The following is a 27,422-nucleotide window of genomic DNA, read 5'->3' as shown; positions in this document are numbered from 1 at the left end:
CAACAAGAGGTGACAACATCTTTTCGTTTTTCCTTTTGGATTCCTTGTAGCCGCCATCATGCTCTGCTAACATGCATTCTTGTGATTTAACTTATTTTAGTGCCACTATGATACATTTTTAGCATTTACTGACATTTTTATTCAACTAATCATTATCACTTTACCCAATACCACACTAAGATCTTATTATAGACCCATGAGATTTATTCAGGATGGATTATAGCATCATCAGTAGGTCCAAATTTTTATTGAGACAGAGTTAATACCAGACACTTTCCCCATCTACCTCAACTGTGTGTGGTCAGCCTGCCGAAGCACTACGGGGAGCTGCATTATAGCATGAGTATGCAAATGCAACTGTTGAAATAATATTTACTTTACTATGTAAGTCAAGCTCTGTGCTGTTTAGAGGTGAATGCCACCAAACAAACACATGGCTGCACTTCTGACAGAGGCTAGAAACAAACAAAAAAAAATCGATGTGACTAAACAGGAGAAGGTCGCAGTTGTCAGACTGTCCCTTCAGAGTCAGTCAAAGGTAGAAGAATGCAAATGTCAACTGTAAAGCTACAGTATTTACAGCCACCTCACCAAACCTCACTTTGTTGCTGAGCACATTTTTTTTTTTTAACCTTACAGTTTACCTCTGGCAACGGGCCAGCTGCAAAACAAATGTGAATGATTAGCTCAAAGTCCAACGTGGGCCAAACTAAAATGCAAATTGTTTTATGTAGACAATATTTAGCTACTACAGTGGTAAGTGGTATTTGAGGAGAGTTATCTTTTAACACTTGTGGACAGGTATTCTTGTATTTTATTTATACAGTGCATAATGTGAACAATGCTGTTGCTAATGTACACTCAGCTTCACTGATTTGGTGGCAAACCCCAAACTATATTTAAATATAGTTTGTGACCAAAATCTCCAGCCCCAGAGGCACACTGATATACATCTATATTGCTATATGCATATGTCAGACATGAATACTGATAATGCAGAATTTAGAATTGGTGTATGTAAACAAATAGTTTGTTCAGTAGAGCGCGCTCTAACTCTATACAATATTCCCTGGACTGTTTGTAGCGCATGCAGCAGAAGACACATCACAGCTGAGCATTATAATATATACATTGCTGGAAAAGTTAACTTGACTTCTTGCAACTGTTGGAAGAAGTGACCTCTTTCTGTGTGCATAAAGGCATACGCTGACACCCATAGTTTCTCTGTAAACATTTGATGGAACTGTATGTTGATTGTAGAATTGCTGCCAATTTAAAAAAACAAACCTGTATAAACAACTGGTAAAACTTTGCCCTTTGATAAATGGGATAAAACACTAAAATAAACAGGGACTGTTGGCTTTATTTAGCCAGTGAAACTCTAACTGGAGAGGTGTGTGTGTGTGTATAGCTAATGACATTATCATGAAAGGGGTCTTATCAATGTTTGAATGTTGTCATGACATTTCTGGGATAAAGTGTGTAAATGTAAGGAACTCTGATAAAAAATAAATATGCTATTATTGTTCACAAGTTATATGATACACGCACTCCTCACACATTCCAAGCTCATACAGTAGGTAAGTTCACACCAAGACACACCATAAGCATAGATCTAGGCCTAGCTGCAAGCCTGAGCATCACACACCACCTGAGCAAAGCTGTCTACTAGTGTAGATTGTAACTACAACTGGGCACTTTACACACACACTCCTAAATCTGCCATAAAAGTGTATTGTGCCCAACTTGTGTTACTGCAGAAGGTAAACACAGCAAGACCTCTCCCTTCTGTTTGCCCTTGGTTAGGGCCAGCAATTTATCCAAACTGCAAGGATCAGGACAAAACACCAATCAGTTCTTCCTCATCATTGTCTCCAACACCTTCTGTGGGACTGTCACAAGTTGCCATGAGCCCCAGGCCCAGTTCTGCCAGCTCCTCACAGCTCATGTCCGTCGTCACCATTATCTTAGTCTCCAAGCGGTTACATAGAGTCCTGTAGGAAGGCAACGGGTATCCAATCTCTCTCAGGTACTCATAACCCTTAGTGCCAACTGCACAGCGAATCTTTCGAGCCTTCATGATGGTCTCCGGGGACCACACGGCCCGACGGGAACGCTTTGTAAGGGACAGGGCGCGGATCTGGTCCTCATATAGAAAGTTCTGGAGACCCTTCTCAATCCGGTCAAGTCGATACAGACGCTTCTTCATCTCTTCTGCCTGGTAGTGACAGAGAAGATGGTTATTATTTCAGTTGCTTGCCAAACTGGTCTGTTATCTAATGTTAACTCTTGTTAGTCAAGTTATGTGTTACCAGCCATCACTTACTCTTTTTAAGATGACCTTGTAACAGTGTGTTTAAGTCCACAAATGAATCATGATACACACAGACAATAAAGTAGTCGGTGGTGTGTGTAGACAGCCAAGTCTCTCCCACCTCTTTCTGCAGCCTTGCAGTGCGCTGCGTCTCCTGCTCCAGTTGTTTCTTAAGGAGTTGACACTGAGTGCAGGGTTGTTGGTCATCGCGTGTCCTGTCACCATCCTCCTCCTCCAGCCCAGGTAGGGGGTTGCGTCTAGCATAGCCATGGTCCCCGAAATTCAACTCCTTCTCCACTAGGCACACAGAGAAGTCACTTACTGTCACAGCATCTCCTGGCTTGGATCTGGCACATTTAAATTGTGCTTGACCTGACAGACCTTACGCTGGGGACACTGGGAACTTACATTACACTAGGGATGTCCTGATCCGATCACGTGATCGGAAATCGGGCCCGATTACGTGATTTCAGACTCGATCGGAATCGGACATTACCTCCCGATCAGGACTCGGATATATATTTATTAGGGCTGGCAAAGTTAATGCTTCCTATGCAGAGTGACTCTGTGTCTTGTAGTGTAGGGGTATGACAGTTGCTTTCCTTGCGAGAGGTCCTGGGTTGGAGACCTTGATGAGCTGCTGCGTGTATGAAATCTCCCAGTGTGTGTGTGGCACACACACATACACACACACACACACACACTGCAATGAGTTCCTTTATAGAGAATCCTTTATCGTATCGGGACTAGGTATGGGTAGATACTCAAAATCAAGTGACTTGGACTCGAGGGCAAAAAAACCTGATCGGGACATCCCTACATTACACACACTCAACTAAAATCAGACATTACCTATGACTAATTCCAAGTTTTTTTTATATTACCTATAGGGTGTTGATAACACTGGCATTGCATAAATGACACAGTGTGCAGCAGTTATGTTTTACCTGGTTCAGGTTTCAGTGGAAGCAGAATGTATGGAGTGGTGACAGCAGGGTAAGGGGGTTCACCAACACTGAACAGAGTGGGAATGGCATTGGGCTTCAGCTTCTTTCCTCCAGCAGGAGACCGAGCTACCTCCTCAAACTGGCTCTGTTCAAAATGGTCCTTAAGGAAGCAACAGATCATCAAACATATCATCAGACAATGCACACAGCCAATGTGTTTACATGTGCTAAAAGATTGATTATACTTGTTTATTATTCAACATGTTTGTCCATACAGGGTATGTATTCAATTAAAGTAGTTTTAGTATAAACAAAAAACATAAAAGTCATAATGCGACAGTAGAGCAGTGCAATAACGTGATAATAACATACGAATGTATAATGTTTTGGCGTGGGAGGAAGAGGACACGTTACCGATGCTAACTAAATAAAAAAAGTAACATTTAACACGTGTTATCTATTTACATTTGTGTCTGCTTACGCAGATCAACGCATCATCTCTGCATGAGTGTTTTGTGTTTGTAAGCTTACTTGACAGAGTCTGGAGTGAGGAGTTGGCTCAAAGTCACGTCGACAGTTCACCACCCATTTCTTCTTACGCACGGGGTCTTTGGGGAACCTAAACAGCTGTTTGCCTATGCTGGTAGAATTGGAACAGTTTGGAGCAGAGCAACCACCCATTGCACACAGTAAAAAAAACAAACAAACGGCAAAGCTAAAGTTAGCTTGACTGGCAATTACGTTTCTGACTGGTCTCTTAATATTTATTTATAGCCAACTACTTACGCAGTATAAAAAAATTAGGGGAAAAAAGCTACATTTACAGCACAGTCTACTTCGTGGAAACCACGAGTCTCTCTTGCAGATTTTTTAACAAAGAATTTTATGAGGACAATCAACAATACTTAATGACGAGTCAAATATTTCTGACTTTGTTTGAGCCAAAATGGCGCACCTCTACTCGAATGGTGACGTAGGGGTTTTGTGAGTATATCATAACTGCCTGTTAGAAAATATGATTGAAAACCAAAAAGTCAAATACACATTTTTACATCAAATATCATGTGCACAGTTTCGTTCGTTTTTTTAGACAATAGCTGTGAAAAGTATGTTCAAGCATTTGGAGAAAAACTCATTTTAATTTGTACTTAGGCATACGTCGAACAGCTATGAGTTTGTTGTCGCAGGACCCGGAGCACGTTGAAATGTTTACGGTCTTGAAAGCTACTAGCTGTTGACTCGGTTATGCTGAAAAGTCAACTGTTTGAGACTAAATTCTTAAATATACTGAGTAAACAACACCGAGTAAACAACTAGCAAGACCTCCGCAAAAAGGAACTGCTAAAAGCCCCGACAAAGAAGCTAGCTTAGCTAGCTAACATTCCAAGTGGCCGTCTGTAACTTTGATGCAAACATGTCATCATCAATGATAGTTCCAGTTATTGATGTCCAGAATGATAACTTTAAAGAGCTTTGGCCTGCCATGGTAGTGGCCATTAAAACGTCTTCCTTCGTTGCACTGGACACGGTAAGTAAATGCATGTGGGCGTGCACATGGCTTAGATCAACTTGTCTGTAGTTTTGTTTAAGATCTATAATCATTTAAGAGTTAACAAAGTCAGTCATGTATTGTTTCAGGAGCTGAGTGGTCTCGGAAACAGGAAGTCCTTGTTGGCCGAGTGAGTACAAACCTTTAATAAATAAATATCAATAGCGTATAATCAGGTTATTGTGCAAAAAGCTACAGATCAGTAACAGGCCGTTTTGTCACATGCATGCAAGCCCTGACACTTCTATCATGTCTCAGGTCCATAGAGGACAGATATAAAGCTATATGCCATGCAGCTCGCTCTCGCTCCATCCTGTCCTTGGGAATTTCCTGCTACAAGAAATTGGATCACAAGGTATGACTTTAAAAACTGCTTAACACATCTGGACAAGGGTGTTCAAATGTTCACATTATATGTTTTTCTCATGATGAGCATAACCTACATCAGTGTAAGAATAGTCTTTCAGAGACGGTTATGGAAAGTATCATAGCATAATTATAATTTCATTTATGTGTAATGTGTAATTTATGTGCCTCTTTTTGCTTCCACCAGGTTGCAGACACGTACCTGGTCCAGGTGTATAACCTCACCCTGCTGTGTTCAGAGGAATACATCATAGAACCCCAGTCTGTCCAGTTTCTGGTGCAGCATGGATTTGACTTTAACAAGCAGTACAGCCATGGAATTCCTTACTACAAGGGCAATAATAAGGTAATAATGACTGCATGTTCTTCTGCATTGTACTCTGTTTACCCCTTTTTCTTTTGTGAGAACTTTATATGTTTTTTTTATCTCTATTCTCTTTTAACACTAGAAGCAGTTCCTGATGATTTAATTCCAATTGTGAAACCGATGACACAAGCCAGATTTTTGGGTGTTTTGCCCATGTAAGGAACTAATTTTGTCTCTTCTTCTTTGCAAGGGAGGATCTGATGGCCATGGTGTCCACATGCGGGCACTGTTTACTGAACTGCTGCGTGCCAGGAAGCCACTGGTGTTACACAACGGCCTCATTGACATGGCCTTCCTTTATCAGGTACTCGCTTACCTAATACCAGATATTTTGTCCAAATGAGCTAAATATTAAATATTGACTGAAATGTTCTAACTCACGTAGTTTGATAAGTTTGTTATATATAAAGTGTAATGTTAAGGAATTGAGGAAATGAGCAATCAATTGGCTATTGAAGGCTGCCCCATGTGGCTCAATTCAACAGACAAGATACTGTAGCTGAAACTGCTAAAACAAATCATTGCTGATTCTGACAGAGAGGTGTCAGGACATACACAGAACTTTGCAGTTTGTTGCATATGGGGCCTTGTTGCTGCAGACCAGTCATTTTGCACAGGTGGTCATAACATTAAGGCTTAAGGTGCACTTATCTTTCCACCAGAGTTTTTATGCTCATTTGCCTGAGCGCCTGGCCACCTTCACAGCCGACCTGTCTGAGATGTTCCCTGCTGGTATTTATGACACAAAATACATCACTGAATTTGAGCTTCGATTCAGTGCCTCCTATTTGGAGTATGCCTATAAGAAATGGTGAGTACTGGTTTGTGTTCAGTCAAAATATAGCTTCCTTTGCACTTCTAATGCTGGATAAGTACTCAAAATATGGTTATCATTGACCTGTACTTTATAAGGTAATGCATCAGCGTCTCAATTTGTAACAGTTGAGTAGTGTTCGTTTTATATTAATTTGTGAGCTGATCTTAATCGATCAGAATGGATTTTTTTATTTGTGTTTTGCACACACATTAACTTTGCCCTTGAGAAAGACAAAGGGAATTGTAGTGTTCATGTAATGTGTCTTAAAAGTTGAGACAGTGTCCACCTGTTCCTCACCTCATCATCTTTTCCTGCTCCACCAGTAAGCTGGATAACAGCCGCAGCGTGACCTGCGGAGCAGCTGGACCTCAGGTTCATGTGGAGTTTTGTCAGTATGCTGGTCAAATGTCCACCTACGTGGACTATAGAGATTGTCCTACTGTTGCTTCCCCAGAGGCACAGACGGACATTTGCCAGCGTTTCTCTGTAAGTTTTTGCTTTTGTTCGATTTTACACCCTCCTTCTATGTCCACTGAAGCAAAGAAACTGTCTTTATTTAGGTTTATTAATACACCATCTTTCTCGTGTATTTGACTGACAGGCATTTGGTTGGTGCCCAAATGGAACTCAGTGTCCATTATCCCATGACACAGACCTCATCATCCTGCAGGATGAGAGAAACAAGCAGGACAAGAGGAAAAAGAGGAAGAGACAGAGGGACAAGAAGAGAGGTAAAGATATTGCAGATTGCTCCTCCACCATTGACGACGCCCCTGAAAACAAAAAAACACACATGGAAGATCCAGGTGACCAAGAAGGGGCAACTGACAATGTGACGCTGGAGGACGGTAATGGACAAACCCAAGAGAATGATGGAGAGAGCATGAGAACTGAAAGTGAGGGGAACAGCATGTGTGAAGACAACACAGATTCCAGACACTCTGCAGCAACAGCAATGAATACAAAGAATGATGTAGAAAGCAGAGGAGGAGAGACAGAAAAAAATAGGGCCCTCTCGGCTGAGACTGATGGTAAGAAGTGTACAGACACAGGGACGCATCGGGCAGGATTTGACGCCTTTATGACGGGGTACATCTTTGCTTGCTCATGCACCCTTGACAAAAAAGACCATGATGGAGAAGGGGTTGAGGAAAAGGAGCAAAAGGAGGCACAATCATGGCTTCCCACCTGCCTTAATAAGGTCTATCTTAGCGGCAAGGCAGCTCCTCTGAATGTAGTTAAAAGTACCTTCTCCAAGTCATCTAAGGCCCACATGCAGAAGATGGAGATGGTGTGGGGAGTGAAGATGTAGCGTAGCGGTCACCTGTGTGGCTGAAAAACAGTGCGATCATTCAAGTGTTGAACGCTGTTCCCCATGCAGTCTGTGGAGGCTGGCTGCAAAAGTGAGTCAGTCCCTATACACCTCCATGTTAGAATGTACAACTGTACAGTAGATATACACACAACAAGAAATAGACAAACTCCCTTTTCTACCTTGCACAACAGTTCTCCTGTTGCAGCTCAATTTACGATTCACCACTTTGCCCATATTCAGATTAATCAGGAAATGGGCAGACACTGCCAACATGGCAACAGTTCTTATTATGCTGTACTTGCAGTACAGACAATAAAACATAAGATTATTGTTTGTCAGCAATGTTTACTTTGTATGTTTGGTTCCGCATAAACGCTAGGTGAACCATGATTAATTATGTTTTTAAACTAAAGAGTGAACAAGCACTTAATGAGGTATTTCAGAAGCTATTGGTTGAGCTACTATGGTTTCTGAGCTTTTCAGCTTCCAGCAGCAGGCGGCTGTATATTATGTATGAGATTTTGACCTTGAAAATTATTTTTAAAAACTGAACAAAGACACGGGTATCAGTGACATACATTTAATTGCAGAGACAGTGTTTATAGTTTAAATAGTCGTCATTAGTATTCACATTTCAGATGTATAATTTCCTGTCTTCATTGGAAAATAAACTCTCTTTATGTTATCCTGTGGGTTTGACTGGGAGTTCTATCTAAATAGTACCATGTTGTCTAATCTGTACAGACAAAAAACACCATTTTCTTATTTCTGAATCTCTTGTAGCTGCTTCTTCTGGTGTTTTAACTGAGGAGACAATATCAATATCATGAAGCTTTTTCTTGTTTATTAAGTCAGTGATACTTCATGCAGGAGAGACCCAAAGCTGCGCAGAGCCATCAGGGACAACTGTCAAACAATCCAGTCATTGAAGCGCCTGCTGATTGTGTATAAACCAAGCTGAGCAGTACAAAACTCAGAATGAGGAACTGGCCACAAAAAAAGTTGTACCTGAATGAGAAAAACAAGAGGGGATATATATACCTGGATATCTCAAATCAGTGGTAATTTTTCCCCCAGATTCTCATTTTCAAGAGCTTGAAGCGATGCTACTGGACTTGCAGAGTTTCTTGATGATGTTTCGTTGCTGCTCCAATCAGCTTCATCAGTCCAGAACTGATGAAGCTGCTTTAAACAATCAAACAAACTGATAAAGAAATCAAACATGATTAACTGTATTTCTGCAGGTGTCACCTTCACTAAAAAAACAGAGTAAATAAAAGAAATGATAGTAAAATGAAAGAAAAATACCTTCAGTGTAGTATTATTGAACTGGGACAAAAAAATATTTATTTATTTATAATGCAACAAAAGTAGTAGTTCATCGCTATATATTATAATAAACTGTTACTGCAATAGTGAGAACTCAACTTCCTGTGATTATGGTCCTGTAGGTCTTACTTTATAATTACATAAATCAAATAAAAATAAAATCTTGTTACAGTGTAGGTCTGCTTCACTGTATAATGGGTTAATTCAAATGGACATAATGAACTGACTTTTGTTAAAGAAAAAAATATTGCCAGCGTAATTGAATCTTTTCTAAATATTTAACACTTGTTTACATCTGCACCCCTTTGCACACTTTTGTTTGTTTCACATTTCTTTCCAGCAGGTGGCAGTAATGCCCCTACACGCTTTGTGGCAACCTCGTTTTAAGTAAAGGAAGAAGGAGCAGAAGCAGCAGCAGCAGGAGGAAGATGGCCGGGGGTAGTGTCTGTTCATGAACCTGTTTCTCGTGTGGTGTCTGTAATTTATTTAACTCACCGTCCTGTAGTTTGGCCACCGTCACCATTTTGCAACGACCAAATGAGTCAGACGTTACTGTTAGCTAACAACAGCTGATATTAGCATTTAGAAATGGCAGCCGATGAAATAGACTACAATATCGTCTTTCCAGATGCAGGCACATCGGGTGAGCATCATTTCATTGTATTGTACAGTATGTTCGTGCGGGAGTTAGCTTAGCATACATGCTAACCCTGTCTCACATTCACGCGGTGTAAATATTACTCCGCTATCTGTTAGCTTACTTAGTTGACCACTTTAGCTTAGCTTGCTCTGCTAATGCCCGTGCTGTTGTGTCGTCTTGCCTTGTTTTTTAGAGAGACACTGGCAGGGGACAAAGGAGCCAGTTGTGATACTGTTGGGCTGGGCTGGTTGTAAAGACAAACACCTCTCCAAATACAGCTCCATCTACAACGAACAGGTGAGTTCATACAGTGTAGAGCTGTTATGGTGGATGAATGACTCATATTTGCACTTTGTTCATACTGTCTTTGTTAACTTTAAGGGATGTGTCACCATCCGCTACACAGCTCCTCTAAAGACAGTCTTCATATCAGAGTCATTTGGCTACAAGGAGCTGAAGAGCACAGCCCTGAAGCTGTTGGAGATCCTCTACGACTATGAGGTGGAGAACAGTCCTATTTTCTTTCATATATTCAGTAACGGCGGCTTCATGCTGTACCGTTACATCATCGAGCTGCTGCACAATGACAAACAGTTCAACACACTGTATGTGATTGGGGCTATAGTGGACAGCGCCCCTGGTAGTGGGAATGTCCGGGGGGCCCTGCGTGCACTGACGGCCACTTTAGGGCCAAAAATAAGTCCTGTTTTAAGGTACGTCCTCCTGGCACTGTTTGCAGTGACTGTGTTCCTCTTACGGGTTGTGCTCTACCCTTTGACCAAGTACATCCACAAGAACCACTATGACGCTGTGCGTGACAGGCCGCCGGCCTGGCCTCATTTTTACCTGTATTCCAGAGCTGACCAGGTGATCAGGCACAGGGACATCGAATCCTTCATGGACGCCACGAGGCAGAAAGGCGTCCACGTAGACAATTTTGATTTTGAGTCCAGTCCTCACGTCGGTCATTTCCGGGATTTTCCTGAGCAGTACGCTGTAAAGTGTCGCGATTTCCTGGTTGCTTGCATGAAGGACTCCGAAGGCACTGAAATGAAAAAGAGACGTCTTGTTTAAAGTCAGCGAAACGTGATGAGAGCCTCACAAGATTTTGCTAAACCGTCCATCCCAGATGTCGGAGGGAAGTGAAGAAAATCCGACTGCCTAATTCTTTCTTCAGTGATCTGAAATAAAGTCAACAGCAACATGGGAATTAACTCCCTGGTGCACTTGCTAAGAAGGTTCCCCAGCTGTGGTTGTGAGATGTTCTGCACTTGATCTGTATGTATTGAAAGCCCACCATGTGAAACACTGTAATTCTCACATGCTGCTGAACTGTGTGACACAAAGGCTAAAACAAGCCTTTTCTTCATTAATCTATTTAATAATAAATAAAATACAAACTATACACTGGACAATTGGGACTTTAGGATAATGTATTAGTATTTGATATTGCTGTGAAATGTAAAGAATTGTAGATTAGTTAGTAGTTACTCTAAAACTTTTGAGGCTGGTTAATCTTACAATTGTGTATTTAAAAAAGTATATATATTTATGATATAATCACATGACTTATTCAAACACAAGGGTGCTTACGATGAAGGTTACTGTCAAATATTCTAATGTTTTCTTCACTAAAAGAGGCCTCAGAAATGTTGCCTTATGTGATTTTCTCGGCCAGCTTTCTTAGAAACATTCAACATAACCGATAAATGAATAAAAACGCATTTAGTTTAAGGACAAAGTTGATTGACAATGAATGTATAGGTCCAACACAAATAATGTGTTCTTTCTAACTGATGTGCCTTCAATAAACCAGAATGCTCATAGAACAGTATGCCAGACTGATTATTTTGTAAGATGCTGTGTTCAGGTTTGCTGCATATTTGTTTTTTTAGGTCCAGATGTGGTAGGATGGTGCCGCAGTTCTCATCAATTCACATTTAGAAAACAAAATGTCATGTTGTATTTATTTATGAACTGGAAGAGTATTCTGACCTGGGAGGGAAAATGAGAACTGGTATTTACGTATTGCTTTTTGGAATATTTGCATGCCCCCCCCCCCCCAAAAAAAGAAAAAAACTTATTGTCTTTGTTGTTTAATGCTTAATCTGAAAATAAAACAAACTATATTTGGGAAAAAACAGCTTAATTTGGACAACGTATTCTGAATATAGTGAATAATGACCTGTATACAATTCTGAATAACTGTGAAAACTCTGTTTTCTACAGAAATGTTAGAAAAACGAATAAAAGAAAATATTTTCAATGTCACATGTCCGGGTGTCAGCTGGCATCAGTCGACCTCTGCTCAAATCTGTGATGGAGTATGTTCAGGTTACCAGGCTGAAGTGACTTTTGTTTCCCTTTAGGATTTGTATGGATGTTAATGCAGCCACTTAACTTACTTCATGTGATGCTCCTAAGAGGATTTATATGTAACATGTAATAGACAAATACAATCCGTACAAGAAAAAAATCAGAATTGAACACTTATTTGTAATGTGAATGTGTGTTTTTATGTGCCATGGCTCCCCCTAATGGTCACCATTAGAAAGCTTTGGCTCAGCAGTCCAGAATCTGGCGTTTTACTTTAGTTTCCTTGTTTATACGCTGAGGAGCAGAAGGCCTCACATCTTTGATGAACTTCTTTGAGATGTCAAGGTCTGTTTGTGGAGAGTGGGTCTGAAATGCTCCAGCGGGGGATGGTTACTGAATGTCTGCGACATGTCAGATTTGACATTTGGAAGAGCGGGTGCTTGGCATTTGTCTTGTGTGCCAGGCTAGGCCTGGGCACCTCATGTATCATGGAGAGCTGCTTAAAAGGAAAGAGAGAAAGACAAAAGTTTACATATCGGCACAGACAGATGAACAGCATGTCAGATGGGTTGCTCTGATCCTTCTGTAGTTTCTCTGATCACTCTACAGCTACCGTACACATGCATTTATAGCAAAGGAGGTTCTGCTCACATTCTAGGGGTTGCTGAAACATACGATAATGGCATGTGTCTCCCACAAGCCAAGCATGATGGGACATTAAAGAGCAGAATGTTTGTTTAATATCTTAGTTTGTTTATATAGCACTTTTCATACAGGAATAGAATGTGCTTTCCAAAGGTAAAAGATTAAAAATAAGAAAGGAAAAAGATAAATGGTAAAATATTAGAACCTTATGCAATAAATAGATCAATCAATAGGACAGACCAGTAAAAGTAAAGTGCACTAAATAGTCACAGACCTATTTCCATTTTCTAAAAACATTTCCTAACTAGTAGGAAATTTCAGCTCTGATGTGTAATCATTACGGAATTGTCCAAAACTAAAATAAAACGTTGGCCTTTTTTTCTAGAAGCAGGTTTAAACAATTGTTTTAGCCAATTAGCTCTGCGTCTCAGCCAATTTTGGTGCATTGGTATAAATGGTTCTCAACAGATAGATTTGCCAAGAAACAATAATTAGTTGACTGAATTTAGTTTTTTGAATTTTCATCAAATGCCACAATATTTTTAGTGTTAGTCTGATGATTATTGTTTTTCTCTAGCTATAGCTAGCGATAGTCTCATAGCACAAATCTGATATCATGATGACATCCCTAATACAAAAAAGTCAGTATGTAACTAACTGTTTTAAAGGTAGGGTAGGAGATTTCATTCTGATGCACTTTTTGTTAAATTAGTGTAACTTCTCTTTACAATCCGATAGCAACCGATTAGTTCGGCAGTTTCGCTTTAAAACGAAGAATATGAATCATCTGTGGAAGCTATAAAACACTAAAAACATCAGCCAATCCTCTGGGTGGACCCTGTGCGGAGTATTGGCTGGTTGTCACTCTCTTCCAGCTCTGCGCACGTGCATGATGGCCGAAGTTACAGACCGCAGCTCGTCTTCAGGTAATGTGCGTCCATGTGGTTGGGAGGCGTGGCTTCGGGGTGAGCTCCGAGAGAAAGGGGCGTGTTAATATCTGGCTGACTCTCACTGAGTTTTCAAAATCTCTCACCCTACCTTGAATATACTGACAATAACAATAATAATATACTACCTAGTACACATATACATATTAGTAAAAGTATGGGTTGTCTAATAATATCAAATAAGCTGCTGCTGTGTGTCTTACCTGGATCATAGACTGTTATAAAAGTAAATCCCACCTTTCCTTTCATACAGTGACACTTCTCATCCTGAAGATGGTAGCATTGTCTCACTGTTCCCATCCTATGAACCCTCTCACTGTGGCCTATACACCATGCACCGAGCAGGCCACGCTCAGCAGTGGATGTTGTACGCTGGCCTCCAGAGGATTAAGGATGTGGAATGTTACTTATCTGTGTTTTTGTTCACATCTGCACTAATGTGTATTTGAAAAGATTAAATACATATGCTGGCTGGATCAACAGGTGAACAGAAACATTCAAGCGTTCCTCTAAAATCTTACTTAAGAAAGGAAACCAAGCTGTATTTCAAATTAAAAAGTCTCTTTATTTATGGCCGGTTAGATAAAGGCGAGCAAAGAGAATAGCTGTGAGTGAGTGGATGAAAACGTCATAACACCCCCCCCCCCTCCTCCTCCTTTTAGAAACGCACTGAAAGAAGAAATTACCCCATGGAAGTTAATGAAGTCTCACAAGTTGATGAGGGGAAAATTGCGGCGAAGAGGGGTCAGCGCTTTCTCTTTAGCCTTTCCCTCTTCCGCGTAAAATGGCTACGGTCAAGATCCATACTTTTAGAGGACGCCAGGCACTCCAACGTAGAGATGGAGTAAGAGAGATGAGGGGGGGGGGGGCACCAAGATTAATAGTATTAAGTGGTAGCACTTGGCAATGCGGTAACATATCGTCTACATTCTCTATTCCAGCCTGATAGTTTCATAGACCTTGGCTTTACACATTGACTTTTAGCTGTGATTTACAGGATTCAAATAATCCGGGCGCCCTTTTCATCAGTGCGAGCATCTTTCTGTATGGAGTCACATCAGTGCTGGTTTTTATCTGAAAAATGCAATCATCACCTTAAAGCGGGTTAATGTTTCAGGAGAAAGCCAGAAACTGAACTTTGTCTCAGAAATCTGTTTATTTTTTTATTTATTTTTTCCAAGGTTTAATGTCACTCTGAATCGGAGAGAAATGTTTGTATTTATGGACACATTGACATTTGGGATGCTACCCTGTGAACCCCCCCTCTTTCTAGATCATTGGACGGGGATGTGCAGTATTTTATCTGACAGGAACACACACACAGGTACACACAGTATCACAAGATATGATCTAATGGCAAATCTCTTCTGCCTTCCTCTCTGGTGATTTGGGCTGATTTTGTATAATGTTTGACATTTTCATTTTACATCTGACATACTGTGATTTTTCTGCCAAATGATAACGATGATTTTTTTTTCTGAATGTACCTTTATATAAACACAATAAGAAACAATAGGAACCTGTTTTTATGCTTTGATTAAACAGGCAAATCCTGCACTGCTCATAATTTTTATAGTGATTATACTTATCTTACACACACACACACACACACACACACACACATCCACGGTCACGTCTACTCAGGTGTCTCATGCTGTCTTCTCCAAGCGACGCATGCGGCGTTGAAACCCTGCTTTTCTCTCTCGCGCCACGGGACCAGCTTTGTGATCAAGTTGAGCAGGGAGCTGACGAGAAGTCACTCAAGTCACCCTCTCTTCCCTCTAATGAGCAAAGTGTCCCGTGGAAGCCAAGTCCGAGACAGCATGGGAGCTCACACACACACACACACACATGAGTAAATGACGTTATGAGTGCACACAAACACCTTCAATGGGATGAAATTCAGAGGATCAGGACCAAAGTCCCTTCTGCCTTTGAGTAACTTTAAAAGGTCTCATGGTGTTTGGATTGAAGAATGAAGAGAAAATTGATGTGTGTGTGTGTGTGTGTGCACTTGGAGAAGAGAATCAGCTTGTTGGACCAGACAGGGAGCCGTCATCAAAATCTCCCCTGGTCTATCTCAGCTCCTCAGCCCTCTACTTAAGACCAAAAGAGGCAAAAAAAAAAAGCGATGGAATGTTAGATAAAGACAGAAAAAAAGAGGAGAAGACACAGAGGGAGCGGAAGATGGAGAGTGAGAGGAACAGCAGTGTAGAAACCCCTCAGCGTGTGTGCAGCCTCTCTCCCATCGTGTGGCTCTCTCAGCCTATTCAAAGCGAGTGTGTGTTAGCGAAGGAGTGTGTGTGTGTGTATATATGTGTGTGTGTTTTTTTCACAGATGTCCTTGAACAGAACCCCCTCAGCTCTGCGGATCCCTGCTGCCACTGGAGAACATTTGACAAGCAGCAGGCTCTTGTTAGAGCGCTGTCAAATTAAAGGTGTGTGTGTGTGTGTGTGTAGGTCTGAGAAACCGTGTGTGTATGTGTGTGTTTCAGCACCGCTATTCAGAGCCCTGTCAAATTAAAACTACCAAACAAACTGTGCGTGTCACACAGACAGGCCAAGTCCCGTGTACGATGGCAGTGGTAGGCCTAGAGCTGCTTTGTCTGTGTTTGTTTGTGTGGTGGGTGAATATCTGTGTGTGTGAGGAGGAGTGAAAAAAAGTAGGATTTTGCAGCAGACATCTTTTTTTCCCCCACTTGTTTGTAATAAACAAATACTTGCATGCATTGCTGTGGAAACACACAATGATTTTTTCAAAGGTGTTAACCTAAAAACAACAAAAAACAAATGCTCCACTCACTTACGGGCAATTCAGAAATGCATGAAAGCAATAATATGATCACTAAGGTTGATGCTATTAGTAATAAACGATGGCTAAAGTACATTGGAAGGCTGTAGGTCTCCTGCAGGTAGTGCACAGACACAGACATATGTACACGTCTTTATGTATGGACTCTACATCATTTATAAGGTATCCAACTGTGTGTGTTTGTGTGGGTGGCTTTACAGATTTATATAGACAGTTACCCTCTACTTTTGCATCAAATAGCAAAATTCTGTTTATATATATTTATATAAACACACACACACACAGTTGGATACCTTATAAGTGATGTAGAGTCCATACATAAAGACCATGTGTACATTTGTCTGTGTCTGCCCACTACCTGCAGGAGACCTACAGCTTTCCTATGTATTTTAATCATTGTTTATTATTTATAGCATAAACCTTAGAGATAACGATGTTATTGCTTTCATTAATGACCTAAAGTGACTGGAGCATATATACTGACTACATGCTGCTAGCTCATCTCCACACTCACCTCTTTGTCCGCATTTGGATTAACCAGGGAGTTAGGCAGAGTCTGAGAGTAAGGTGGAGCCATCACAAGTATTAAAAAGTAATTATCACTCTTAGGTGTCATATTATTTATATATATATATATATATATCTCCCTGGTTAATCCAAATGCGGACAAGGAAGTGAGTGTGGAGATGAGCTAGCAGCATGTAGTCAGTCTCTTAATTGTGCATAATTTTGGTATAAACTATAAACAGGTTAGTTGTAAGATTTCACTCCGTATGATCTTGTGTCACCTTTGGCACCAGTCTCAAGTGGCCTTTAGAGGAATGCTGTTTTTGCCGCTTCACTGTTGGAAGCGCTCCAGTTGTTGCTGCTGATTTTAGATATAGTACTAACCACTGCAGACCGGGAACACCACAAGGGAGCTGCCGTTTTTGGAAATGCTCTGACCAAGTTGTCCAGCCATCATAGTTCTGTCTTTGACACAGTCCATCACATCCCTCTGGGCCTCGTTTTTTCTGCTTCTGACATCAGCTTTAAAGATGAAATGTTTACCTAATGCCGGCACCATGGTAAACCAGAGAATCAGTGTGCTTCACTTTACCTGTCAACATGTTATGACTGATTGGTGTGCATATTCCAATGCCTGTACAGAGGCTGCAGAGGCTGCGGTAATGCTCTAACTTTGCCTGTATTAGCAAAATGTTATGATTTATGCAGTTGCTGGCAGACTAATATCTTTAGAAGTTTTTTTCCCCCTTTATCTTGTTGCTTGCGAAGCCGATTCATCTTAAAGAGTGATGAGGGGAGGCTGCTCTCTATGCAAAACGCATTAAAGCTAAATGAGGAGTCTATTACTCAAATCTGGCTGATAATCCGTTAGCTAAAGACCCCTGGCCGCTAACTAAGTAGATTAAGATATGTCATTGCCACCGCGACCAGGATGACAATAGTCCACCTTCTTATGTTCTCACGTACACACGCTTAGAACAAGCAGCCTAACGCCTTGCTGAGCTTGTTGTAATGTGCAGTTCCTCTTGGCATTCTGCACACACTCAGACAAAGTGTTGGCGAGTTAATCCCATACTTTCCCCACACGGAAACGCACGCATGTAGGAACACACACATGGTCCACACCTCTCCCACTTATCTACATACAGTGTCTGCTTGCCACCTTACTTCATAGAATTAATTCTATCCTCTCCACCCACTCTGTTGTGCTGGTGTGTGTGAGGAATGCACAGGGGACTCATGAAGAGGCCATGTTTGTATGAACATGGACGATTCATCATGGCTTGATTAACATACAAGATTTTATCTCCTTTTCAACCTCCTTTCTCTCTCTCTCTCTCTCTCCCTCTCTGTGGCCCTGTGGTGGTAATTACAAATAATATATTCTTACTGGTTAATTAACCCATTAGAAGAAGACTGAAAATACAGGAAATGTTTTGTGTAGCACAGGATTGTTAGTCTTGCTGGAACGCATTTCCTCACATGTTTAATCTTTAAGGTTTGTGTTAACTTTCAGATAAAGTTCAGTCAATGCTTGCAGTGAATGATCATACTGTTGCTTTCCTATCTTCACCAGCTTTAAAACATCGATCAGTTTTTCTTACAGTGCTACACAGCCAAACAGTTTTGCCCTTTTTAAATCATCCTCCCCTTGTAAACATGCACGACCTACAACCCATATAAGGGCAGAGATGTACTTAGTGTGGCAGCCAATGTGAATCAGTGAGGAGTCTGTGTGAAGCCCAGCGGCAGACAGAGGATGGCCTAGGGCAGACATCAGTGTCCACATCATTCCAGACCTTGGAGCTGGTTGACCTGTGCCTGGGCCTGTCTTGTTTCCAATGACCGTTTGTTACTAATTAATGGACTGGAGCCCATTCTACAGCGCTGAGTGCAACACAAACCGCATGCATTAAACATGACCATGCCTCCCTCTACTGCCAGACCTAGGAAGACAGAGAGATGGAGCGAGAGAGAGAGAGAGAGAGAGAGAGACCTGCACCTGTGTTAAAATACGTGCATTTAAAGTCAGCTATTAAAAGAACACTGTGATAAGATACATCCAGTCACAGAGGTCTTTACAGCCACAGTTTCTGTGTCATTTGCTGAAGATTTATTTGATTGTGGAAAGCAGTCACAATGCTATTTAGCTCGTCCCCTGTGAACAAGTTGTCCTTTTCTCAAATATCTACCATGTTCTGTCCTAGCCCATTCCTCTTAAAGAATTTCTCATGTTCCTCCAGATTTCATGGTCTCTTGGCATAGACTCTGGTCTACAGATTATCAACAAATTTAAGTCAAGGCCTTGTTGAGACCAGTCAATAATGTTCACTTAGCTCTCCTGAAGGTAGTTCTTCACTCGAAGCAATGCATGTTTTGGGTTGTTGTCATGTTGGCTTGGACCCAGTGGCAAGATTCCTAGTTCCAGATGCACCAAGGCAACCCCTACAGCATTACACTGCCACCACCGTGTTTGACAATGGGAACTGTGTTCTTTGGGTTTTACACCTCTACTTTCTTTCTCAAAGTGAAGTCAACATTTCTGTGACCAAAGAGCTCTAGTTCTGTTTCATCTGATCAAATGACACACTTCCAGTATGTGTCATCTTTCTCCAGGTTGTCTCTAGCATACTTCAGTCTGGATTGAGGTATCTTTTCTGCAGAAGTAGAGTTTTTCTTGGTCTGCAACCTGGTAGTCCATTCCTGTGGAGGACTCTAGTGACTGTCTTCTCTGACACTTCAGTTCCAGACTTGGCTAAATCCTTCAGTACACAATGTTTTGGCATTTGTTCTAGGCTCTCACTAGTTTACTTTTCAGAGCCTTTCAAATATTTCACTTCCTACCTTCTGGGCTGCAAAATACCAACCCTAAGAATTTTGGTCTCCAGCTGCTGTAAACCTAATTGAACAGCAACTAAAAATGAAAATAACCAGCTCAAGTTTAATCAGTTATCAAGCGAATATCTTCTCACAATTGTCACCTTGATATCAGTGGTATTTAGATTAGAGAGCATGAAAACATTTAGTCTGTCTGAGAAAGGCCTTTCAAAAGATTGGACTTGCCCTTTAAGACTGAATGCGTCCTTGGTGGCCATCACCAGAGACACACACATACACATACACACACGCACACGCCGTAACACGCGTTAATGCATAAATTGCCATTATCTGAGCTGCCGCCGGTGGCAGAAGCGCCCCCACCAAGATCACCTCAGCTGACAAAAGTTAATTTGCACTAATGATGTTTTACTCCTCTCATTACCTTAAATCATCTCCTTCCCTTCCCCTCCCCTTACTGCAGAGAGAGAGCGAGAGAGAGAGAGAGGTGCGAATAGAAAGGTGCAGAAAGAGACGTGTCCGAAGAGAAGCACACACACAGAATTTGTGCAACACAGTTAGCTACATGGTGAGAGCAGTCAGCAGTTTGTAATTGTACTGGATGAAGTTGATGTTCATTCGCACTCTTCTAAACAGCTCTCCCTGCACTCCCTCTTAAATATTTTACACCCTCGTATAATTATCAAAGCTACTTGAGTTAATTTTTGATGGAATGCGTGTGCGCTCTCAAGTGTCTTTACTGTACAGCCTGCCGCTGTTGTATTTATGTTGTAGGCTTAAGTGGTGGACTTTGTAATGATAACAGAGTCTAAGCTTAACAAGTGTGGAGTGTTTAATGTGTAAATGAGAATTTTTTTTATAATGCAGGTTTGAGTATTGTGCTTTTATGAGTGGAATAAAGTAATGGGTGTTTTGCCAAACTTCTTTTGCCTCGTGCTGCTTTTCTTTCCCCTCTCTGTGATTGTGTGTTCAATTGTTTTGCCAGGTTATTCAGGACTGTGTTGTTGTTGTTGTTGTCATACCTGGCTGGTACAACCTTCATCCTTTTTCATGCTGGTCACATACAGCGGCTTGGTTTTGATACTTTAAGTGACAGGTGAAACTTCCTGCTTTACCTGTATTAGATGTTTAGGTGGACTATGACACTGCTAATGGTTTAAAACCATCCAACAGGGACTCAAAATGGTTCTTCAGAAACTGACACAATTATTTATTTATTTTATTTTAGAGCTCTAGTAACTATAAAACAGCTGACTTTATGCTAACATATACAATTTGACGTGTTGTTGTAAGATTGGCATCAATTGTTGGCCATTAAAATGAAAACAAAAATTAGAATCAGTGTTGTGAACTATTTAATATGACGTCATTACATTACACACTCAGATTGACTAGCACCATATTAATCAATTACCGTATTTTCCAAACTATTGGGCGCACCGGAGTGTACGTCGCACCAGCCAAAAAATGCGTTATGAAGAAGAAAAAACATAGATAAGTCGCACCGGACTATTAGTGGCACCAGCGGGCCAGCGTAAATCATTACGTTTTTAGCGTAACGTTGCCTCTTGAATTCCTCTTAACTTAAGTGGTGCGGCATTTCAACAAGTTCTCACACGGAGAAATGATTAGCTTCACCGCACAGAAACTCCTAATAAATATCCTGTAAATGAGTCAAGGGGAGACTACTGTGTGCTCATATAGCTGTCTGGAATTAGCGACCTGTCAGGCTATCGGCGCAGCTGCAAGCACGCGTTCCATGAACGTGGACGTCACCTATGCTCAGAATGCAAAGTGTGGACAAGCTGGAGGTGGAAGAGAACCGTCAGGAGAGGGACAGAACAGCTCCCATTATATTTGTAACACATTTGCGGGACACAAGGCTAACTAATTGTATATTTTTTCATATATAAGTTGCATACCCAGCCAAAGGTTGAAAAAAAGTGCAACTTATAGTCCGGAAAATACGGTAATAGTAAAAAATGACATTTGCTTATTTTGTAATAAATCAAACATTTAATGACATCTTTTTATTTTTGTTGCTTAAATGCATGTTTGCTTAGGATAATCATTTGGGGCTGTGCTCAACAAATATTACCTTTATTACTGTAAAGACACTGCTTCAAAGTGATCAAATGTTTGCACATTTCTCAAAAAAGCATTTTTCTATGGACTGAACTTTATGCCTATACATAAAGGAGAAGTTTCACCTAGACTTTAAAGCCAAAGGTATTACAATACATTATCTGAGAGAGTCCTGTGTTTCTATTTTCTTTAAATTTAAAAGAGCACCCCTCAATAAAAACTGAATATGCTTTCTCCGTTAAGCTGAGATACAGTTTGTTAGCCGACAGTGATGAAGGATGATAGGAATCCTATGTGCACTGTGTGGTTTTTCACGTTAAGCATCACTACTAGAGTTTGCAGACAGTTCCCTCCGGAGAAACTTATGTGCCGCCGACCCTTCCCTCACATCAACTCTGAAACCTCGCAGTCATTAGCGGCCGATTGATGAGGGAAATGGTATTAGTCTGAAAACATTTGCAGCTCATCCCGAGAAGGAGCCATTTTTACAATTGGTTTAGGGGGTTATGGATGTGCGCATGTTCCGTTTGAAATAGGCAATGTTCATTTTTTATCTGTAATTGTTTCTGGAGGAGGCTTTTAGAGAGAGATGAGTTAGGATTCTATTCTCTTTCTGTCTTTTTCTTTTTTTTTCAATCTTCCAGAATTGCTTGACTCATCTGTGCTAATGTTATGAAGGGCAAAGTGGATGTTTGGAGGTGACCCTTAATTCAAGAATGAATAATGTAAGTTAAATTGAAACGTGTATTGAAGTATAGCCTTAAATAGAAAATCTTAAAGCCACAATAAAAAGACCGATTGAACATCTTTACACATAACAATGTGTTGCGTTTGATGCTGCTCATCACCATGATACTCACAGTGTGCTTCAAGGGCCTTGAAGACTTTCCCTCTTTGTTGTCTGCACGTATCAGTTTCACCTCCATCATCATTCTGTTAGTAGCTGGGAGCGTGACGGATGTCGCACTGAATCCAGCGGCCGTTAGTGACACAAACATGTATTCACTACCACACACACACACACACACACACACCCAGCGTAAGGTACGGAGTGTGTCATGTGAGTGATGATCAGTGGGTATGAAGGGGGTGAGGGATCAGGAACTGGCTTGCGTGATGGATCAAAGGGTTACATGACAACCAGGCGAGGACTTCCTGCTTGACAGGAACATACCTCAAATGGACAGCACGACATATCACCGATGATGTGTGCATCCATGTGTGTGTCTGTGTGTGTGTGTTTGTCTAAAAGAGAGATCAGCCACCAAAATAGACAGAGGCCAGTATCCAGAATGATGTGTTTTCTTCATCTCAGGTCATTCTGTCTGTGTGCATTTTGGTCTTCATCACTTCTGTGTCACCAAGTACAAGTGAACATGTATGTATCCAAGCAAATTTGGCATCCATTTGGTTTCTCTGAGGGATCATCAGTTATGATGATGAGTTTTTTTTTTTTTTTTTGGCCATGTAATGCCACCATTTAACAAACAAACAATATGCACTGGGCAGGCAGCCTACAGTATAAGCAGTTCAATTAAATTCAAAGAATTTACTGATTACTTTTTTTGGTTTGTCAGTCATAACTTGTCTAGTCCATGCTCACAAGAAAAAAGGTAACATGATGTTAATATTTCAGTCTTTGAAAATGCAGCATGTGCATATTTTCTGTGTAAAGTGTGTTTAATGTTACGGATCTGTATGTTCTGAGCAAGCAGCAAACTCTAGGGCCCAGGCCCAAAACTTGTAGTTCCTGCCGCAACCACTGGGGGGCTGGCTCCAGAAGCAAGTCATTTCCCATAGACTCCCATGGTAAAATGACCAACTTAACAGCAGAAATGAACATGTTTACAGCCTGGTACAAAAAACCATTCTGGTCTCAAAGGATAAGTTCCCTTCTAGTGTCAATTGTATTGGGTGAATTTTTTCTATCTAACTCACTCATTTTAATTATATTCAGATGCATAATTATGGGCGTTGCCGCTTTGAGTGACAGGTGGTTGCTGTATCACACTGATACATCGCGATCGCTCAACCTCTACAACTCCGCTCGTGCTCCCTCTTTGTTCGTATTTGGAGTGTTGGCGGACTTTGACGCTGTCAACATTGCGGCAGTTGAAAGTCATTATAATTATATCATGACTTAAAATTATGCATAATTAGAGGACTTACTGCTTCAAGTGACAGGCATGTGTCGTATCACCGTTCCAGCCTCCTGCCTTTGTGATTGCCCGTGCACCTCAGCTTCAATTGTACTTTAGAAACTAACCTTAACCAGGGGTTTTTCCACACCTTACTCCGCAAATGCCAACAAAATAGCTGGCAACTGCACTGCAAGGCCTGTAGCCCCGCTGTCCCCAACCTACCTGATAATGTATGTATGTTTTTCATTGGGCAATGCAAAACATGCAATCACATTTTTTAGCCTCTATTTTTTTAGCCTCTATTTTAGCACAATTAAACAATGTCATACGTGGGGCAATATGTTATACATGTCCTGTTAAATGTTTTAATCTGTGGGCTGTATTATTGAGATATTAACCCCTGCAGCAGGTTCCTGGGTTGGTTTTTGGGATCTCCACCCACATGGCCATCATACCATGCAGTGTGAAAGTTTCAGTTATTTTTCCTATTTGGACATTTGGTTGTAAAACTGCAGCCATGTGGCCATCAGCCCATCTCCATGTATCACCACATCCAGAACTCTTCGGCCTTTGGGAGGGTATAGAATCACCCCGACCAAACATAATAAAGGTAATTTACTGCCAAGGCAAATTCCATAGCTCTGGGCCTCTATCCCATGTTAAACAGCCCACTGACCTTTAGCGTCTGATTTCATAAAGAGGGACACAATCCGATTAGGCCTGGACGGAAAAGGTCAAACGCACTGGCAGTTGTGGCAAAAACGTTGCCGCTTGCTGGCTGGAGACGTACGGAATGGCCACTCCTGTGTGTGCTGCAGCCCTGTGAATGCTTGAGTGTGTGTGCATGTGAAAATGGATGGTGGGGGCAGCAGCGATAGTTAGCCTCTATGACCTCTGGAGCCCTTAGCAGAAAGGGCAGAATATCTAACATGGGTGGCATGCTCCCTTTCCTGACCACACTCATTCAATCACACAAACGTATACACACCAGGTGGCGTTGCATCAGCTTTACCTGATAGCATCAGCTTCAGCTCAAGTGAGCCTTGAAGTGCATCTCTGTTGTGAGGTGATTTCCACTCCTTTTTGCTCCTTTTTCTTAGGGCTGGTGGCTGATGAGAATGTCAAGACTTGTTGCCTGTCCACAAAGATAACTGAAGCTTTGTTGACTGAAGCCATGATAACCCAAGTTTACCTGAAACAACCCCCACACACACAAAGAATACAACAATATCTATTTAATTATTTCATACTTGTTTGTGTGCAAGAACAGTTCTCATTGTGTGTGGCTGCACAGGTAGTTTGTCTCCCCCATAGATGTTCTTGCTTAGCAGAGCTGTCTGTTTTACGAGGTGCCCATTAAGGAGCTCACATGGATAATGCTGATTGCATGGGGCGCTGCCAGGATATTCACTCATGTGCCTGTGTGTGTGTGTATGTGTCTCTGTGTCAGAGAAATGTGTGCACCGTCGCTCATATACTATATACTATACCTGTGTATAAATCTGTGTGTTTGTGTGCGTATTTGCAAAGTTATCGCAGAATACGTGAACAAATTGGCTCGAGAGAGCGGTTGTGTGTTTGTGTGTAAAGTTCAGTGTGTTGCGTGAGCATACATTGTGTGTGTGTGTGTGTCATGGTTAATGTTGATTGTGTCGGGGCGCAGCAAGGTGCTGACAGTGCCGTGTCTGCTGAATGACGGAGATGATGTTAACAAGCACGGGGAGACGGTCACCACCCCTCTGTTTACAATATGGGGGTGCTAAAGCTGTCGAGACCATAACTACCGCACACTGTGGTATGTGTGTGTGTGTGTATGTGCGCTAAAACCTCCTCGTCCTCCACCTCTTTGTTGTCACACTCCTCATCTCTGGATCTCTGCTTGAGCCGCTTGCCTTGCACTCCAGCTGAGAGCGACGGAGGGAAAGAGACCTTTTCAGTAAGCAGCATATAAGTCTCCATGCAAGAGGAACAGGCATATAACAAGACACAGATGAGCTAATGTACACTCTTACAATTATACTAACAAGCCAAGGTGTCTGTATGCAGTCCGAATCTGGGAGCCTTCAGTCATCTCACTACAACATGTAAAAAAAAAAAAAAAAAAAAATAGTGAAAATGATCACACATATGTTCCAAGACTTCAATCTGACATTTGAAAATATTTTTACATAAAATGTTAGATTATTCAATTATCAACTGACTTTATTATCAAAATTGTCAAGTCAAAAGTAAAAATGATTTCAGCACTACTTAGCCGCACTGTTACATTTGCACTCATTCACACCTACAGCCAATTTAAAGTCAGTTTAATCTAATTTGCATTACTTTTGGAAGTGGCTGAGGCACAAAAACTACCTTGTAGGGTTTATGGAAAGGCATGGATTTGTGTTTAAATAGATCCTTATGCAAAAAAAACTTCTTCCACCCTTTTCTTGGTAATGATTTCTGACCGTGAGGGTGAAGAAGATCCTCATTTTTATCCTTTTTGTTTGGGGCTGCTTCTTCCCTCGGGCAGTGGAGTTCAAAACTTTTGTACCTGATGACAGCACACATTCAGTAAACCAGACCACAGGTAGCTTCCAAACACCTATACAGTAGTTTGATGTCAGACATTATGCTCAAAACTACAAACCTCACTTTAAAAGAAGCAGTTGGAAATGTCTAGAGGTTTCACTGTGATGGCGCATCAGCGGGGCCTCTCTTGTCTTATCACTTAAGGAACTTGATTTCCCATCCAGTGGGCTTACCAAGTTGTTTTTGTGATCATCATACAGGTTGGTTGTTGGATGAGTTCTATGCTGTGCCAGTGTCTGGCAGAGATAGATGCTCACCTATGGCTTAGAGAGTTGATTAAGGAGAGTGAGACTAATGGCATGAAACTTCAGTCTGATTTGGAACAGATTCTGTGAACATATTTGTTTGTACTCTGGTCATGTTTAATACAGAGAGGTCCCTTTCTCATCCCTTTCATTCATCAAAATATTAGCATAATGGCTTTGTATCCTGGCCCGTCTCTCAGCTTTTTGGAATTCAATAGTTGTTACTCGGAGTGAAACGGCGAGATACAACGCCCTTAATGGGCCCAAGTTAAAAGCTTGGCTCATGTAGAGCACCAGAAGTTAAAAGCTTACACAGAGTTATCATAATAGGCCATGCTCGACGTCAGCCAAGTCGTCTTTTTGAAGCGAGCCTAATTTCCCATGATGATGATGATGATCGGCCGGACAACATGCTCAGAAACAATTAGCGCTGGTCGCTGAAGTGGACACTTTCCCCCAGTCAGGCGTTGAGGGCCAGGGCATAAATAAGTCCCCTTGTCAGCCATTGCCAAGCGACAGCTAATGACTCTCATTAATATGCAAAATAGCAGCCATTTTTCTCTCCTACTGTGTGTGTGTGTGTGTCGTTCCTCATTTTGTGCACTTGGTCTGTCCAGTGCAAAGTGACCAGCTCAAGAAAATTTCTAATTGCAAGTCAATTATGTCAT

General features: G+C 41.3%; 3 protein-coding genes across 3 annotated transcripts; 2 read left to right on the top strand and 1 right to left on the bottom strand.

Annotated features, from left to right (window-relative positions):
* Nucleotides 1-100: 100 nt before the first annotated feature.
* LOC114450133 (THAP domain-containing protein 1 B) lies at nt 101-4,027 on the bottom strand. The gene is made up of 4 exons (XM_028428083.1): nt 3,793-4,027; nt 3,262-3,421; nt 2,436-2,611; nt 101-2,218 (listed from the first exon to the last, which is right to left on the bottom strand). The coding sequence occupies exons 1-4, from the start codon at nt 3,940-3,942 to the stop codon at nt 1,835-1,837; spliced, it is 870 nt and encodes a 289-aa protein (XP_028283884.1). The 5' UTR covers nt 3,943-4,027; the 3' UTR covers nt 101-1,834.
* Nucleotides 4,028-4,426: 399 nt separating this feature from the next.
* On the top strand, nt 4,427-8,360 carry toe1 (target of EGR1, exonuclease). Its single transcript, XM_028427578.1, has 8 exons — nt 4,427-4,789; nt 4,900-4,940; nt 5,069-5,165; nt 5,364-5,522; nt 5,734-5,847; nt 6,206-6,354; nt 6,684-6,846; nt 6,962-8,360. Exons 1-8 carry the CDS (start codon nt 4,676-4,678, stop codon nt 7,670-7,672), a joined length of 1,548 nt encoding a protein of 515 aa, XP_028283379.1. The 5' UTR covers nt 4,427-4,675; the 3' UTR covers nt 7,673-8,360.
* A 1,049-nt stretch (nt 8,361-9,409) lies between these two features.
* tmem53 (transmembrane protein 53) lies at nt 9,410-11,426 on the top strand. The gene is made up of 3 exons (XM_028427751.1): nt 9,410-9,647; nt 9,838-9,941; nt 10,026-11,426. The coding sequence occupies exons 1-3, from the start codon at nt 9,593-9,595 to the stop codon at nt 10,716-10,718; spliced, it is 852 nt and encodes a 283-aa protein (XP_028283552.1). The 5' UTR covers nt 9,410-9,592; the 3' UTR covers nt 10,719-11,426.
* Nucleotides 11,427-27,422: the final 15,996 nt, after the last annotated feature.

Source organism: Parambassis ranga, chromosome 17 (assembly GCF_900634625.1).
Source record: "Parambassis ranga chromosome 17, fParRan2.1, whole genome shotgun sequence".
In the NCBI taxonomy this organism is placed as follows: Eukaryota; Metazoa; Chordata; class Actinopteri; family Ambassidae; genus Parambassis; species Parambassis ranga.
Note: the sequence above shows the minus strand (reverse complement) of the source record. Positions and strands in the feature narration are given on the sequence as shown.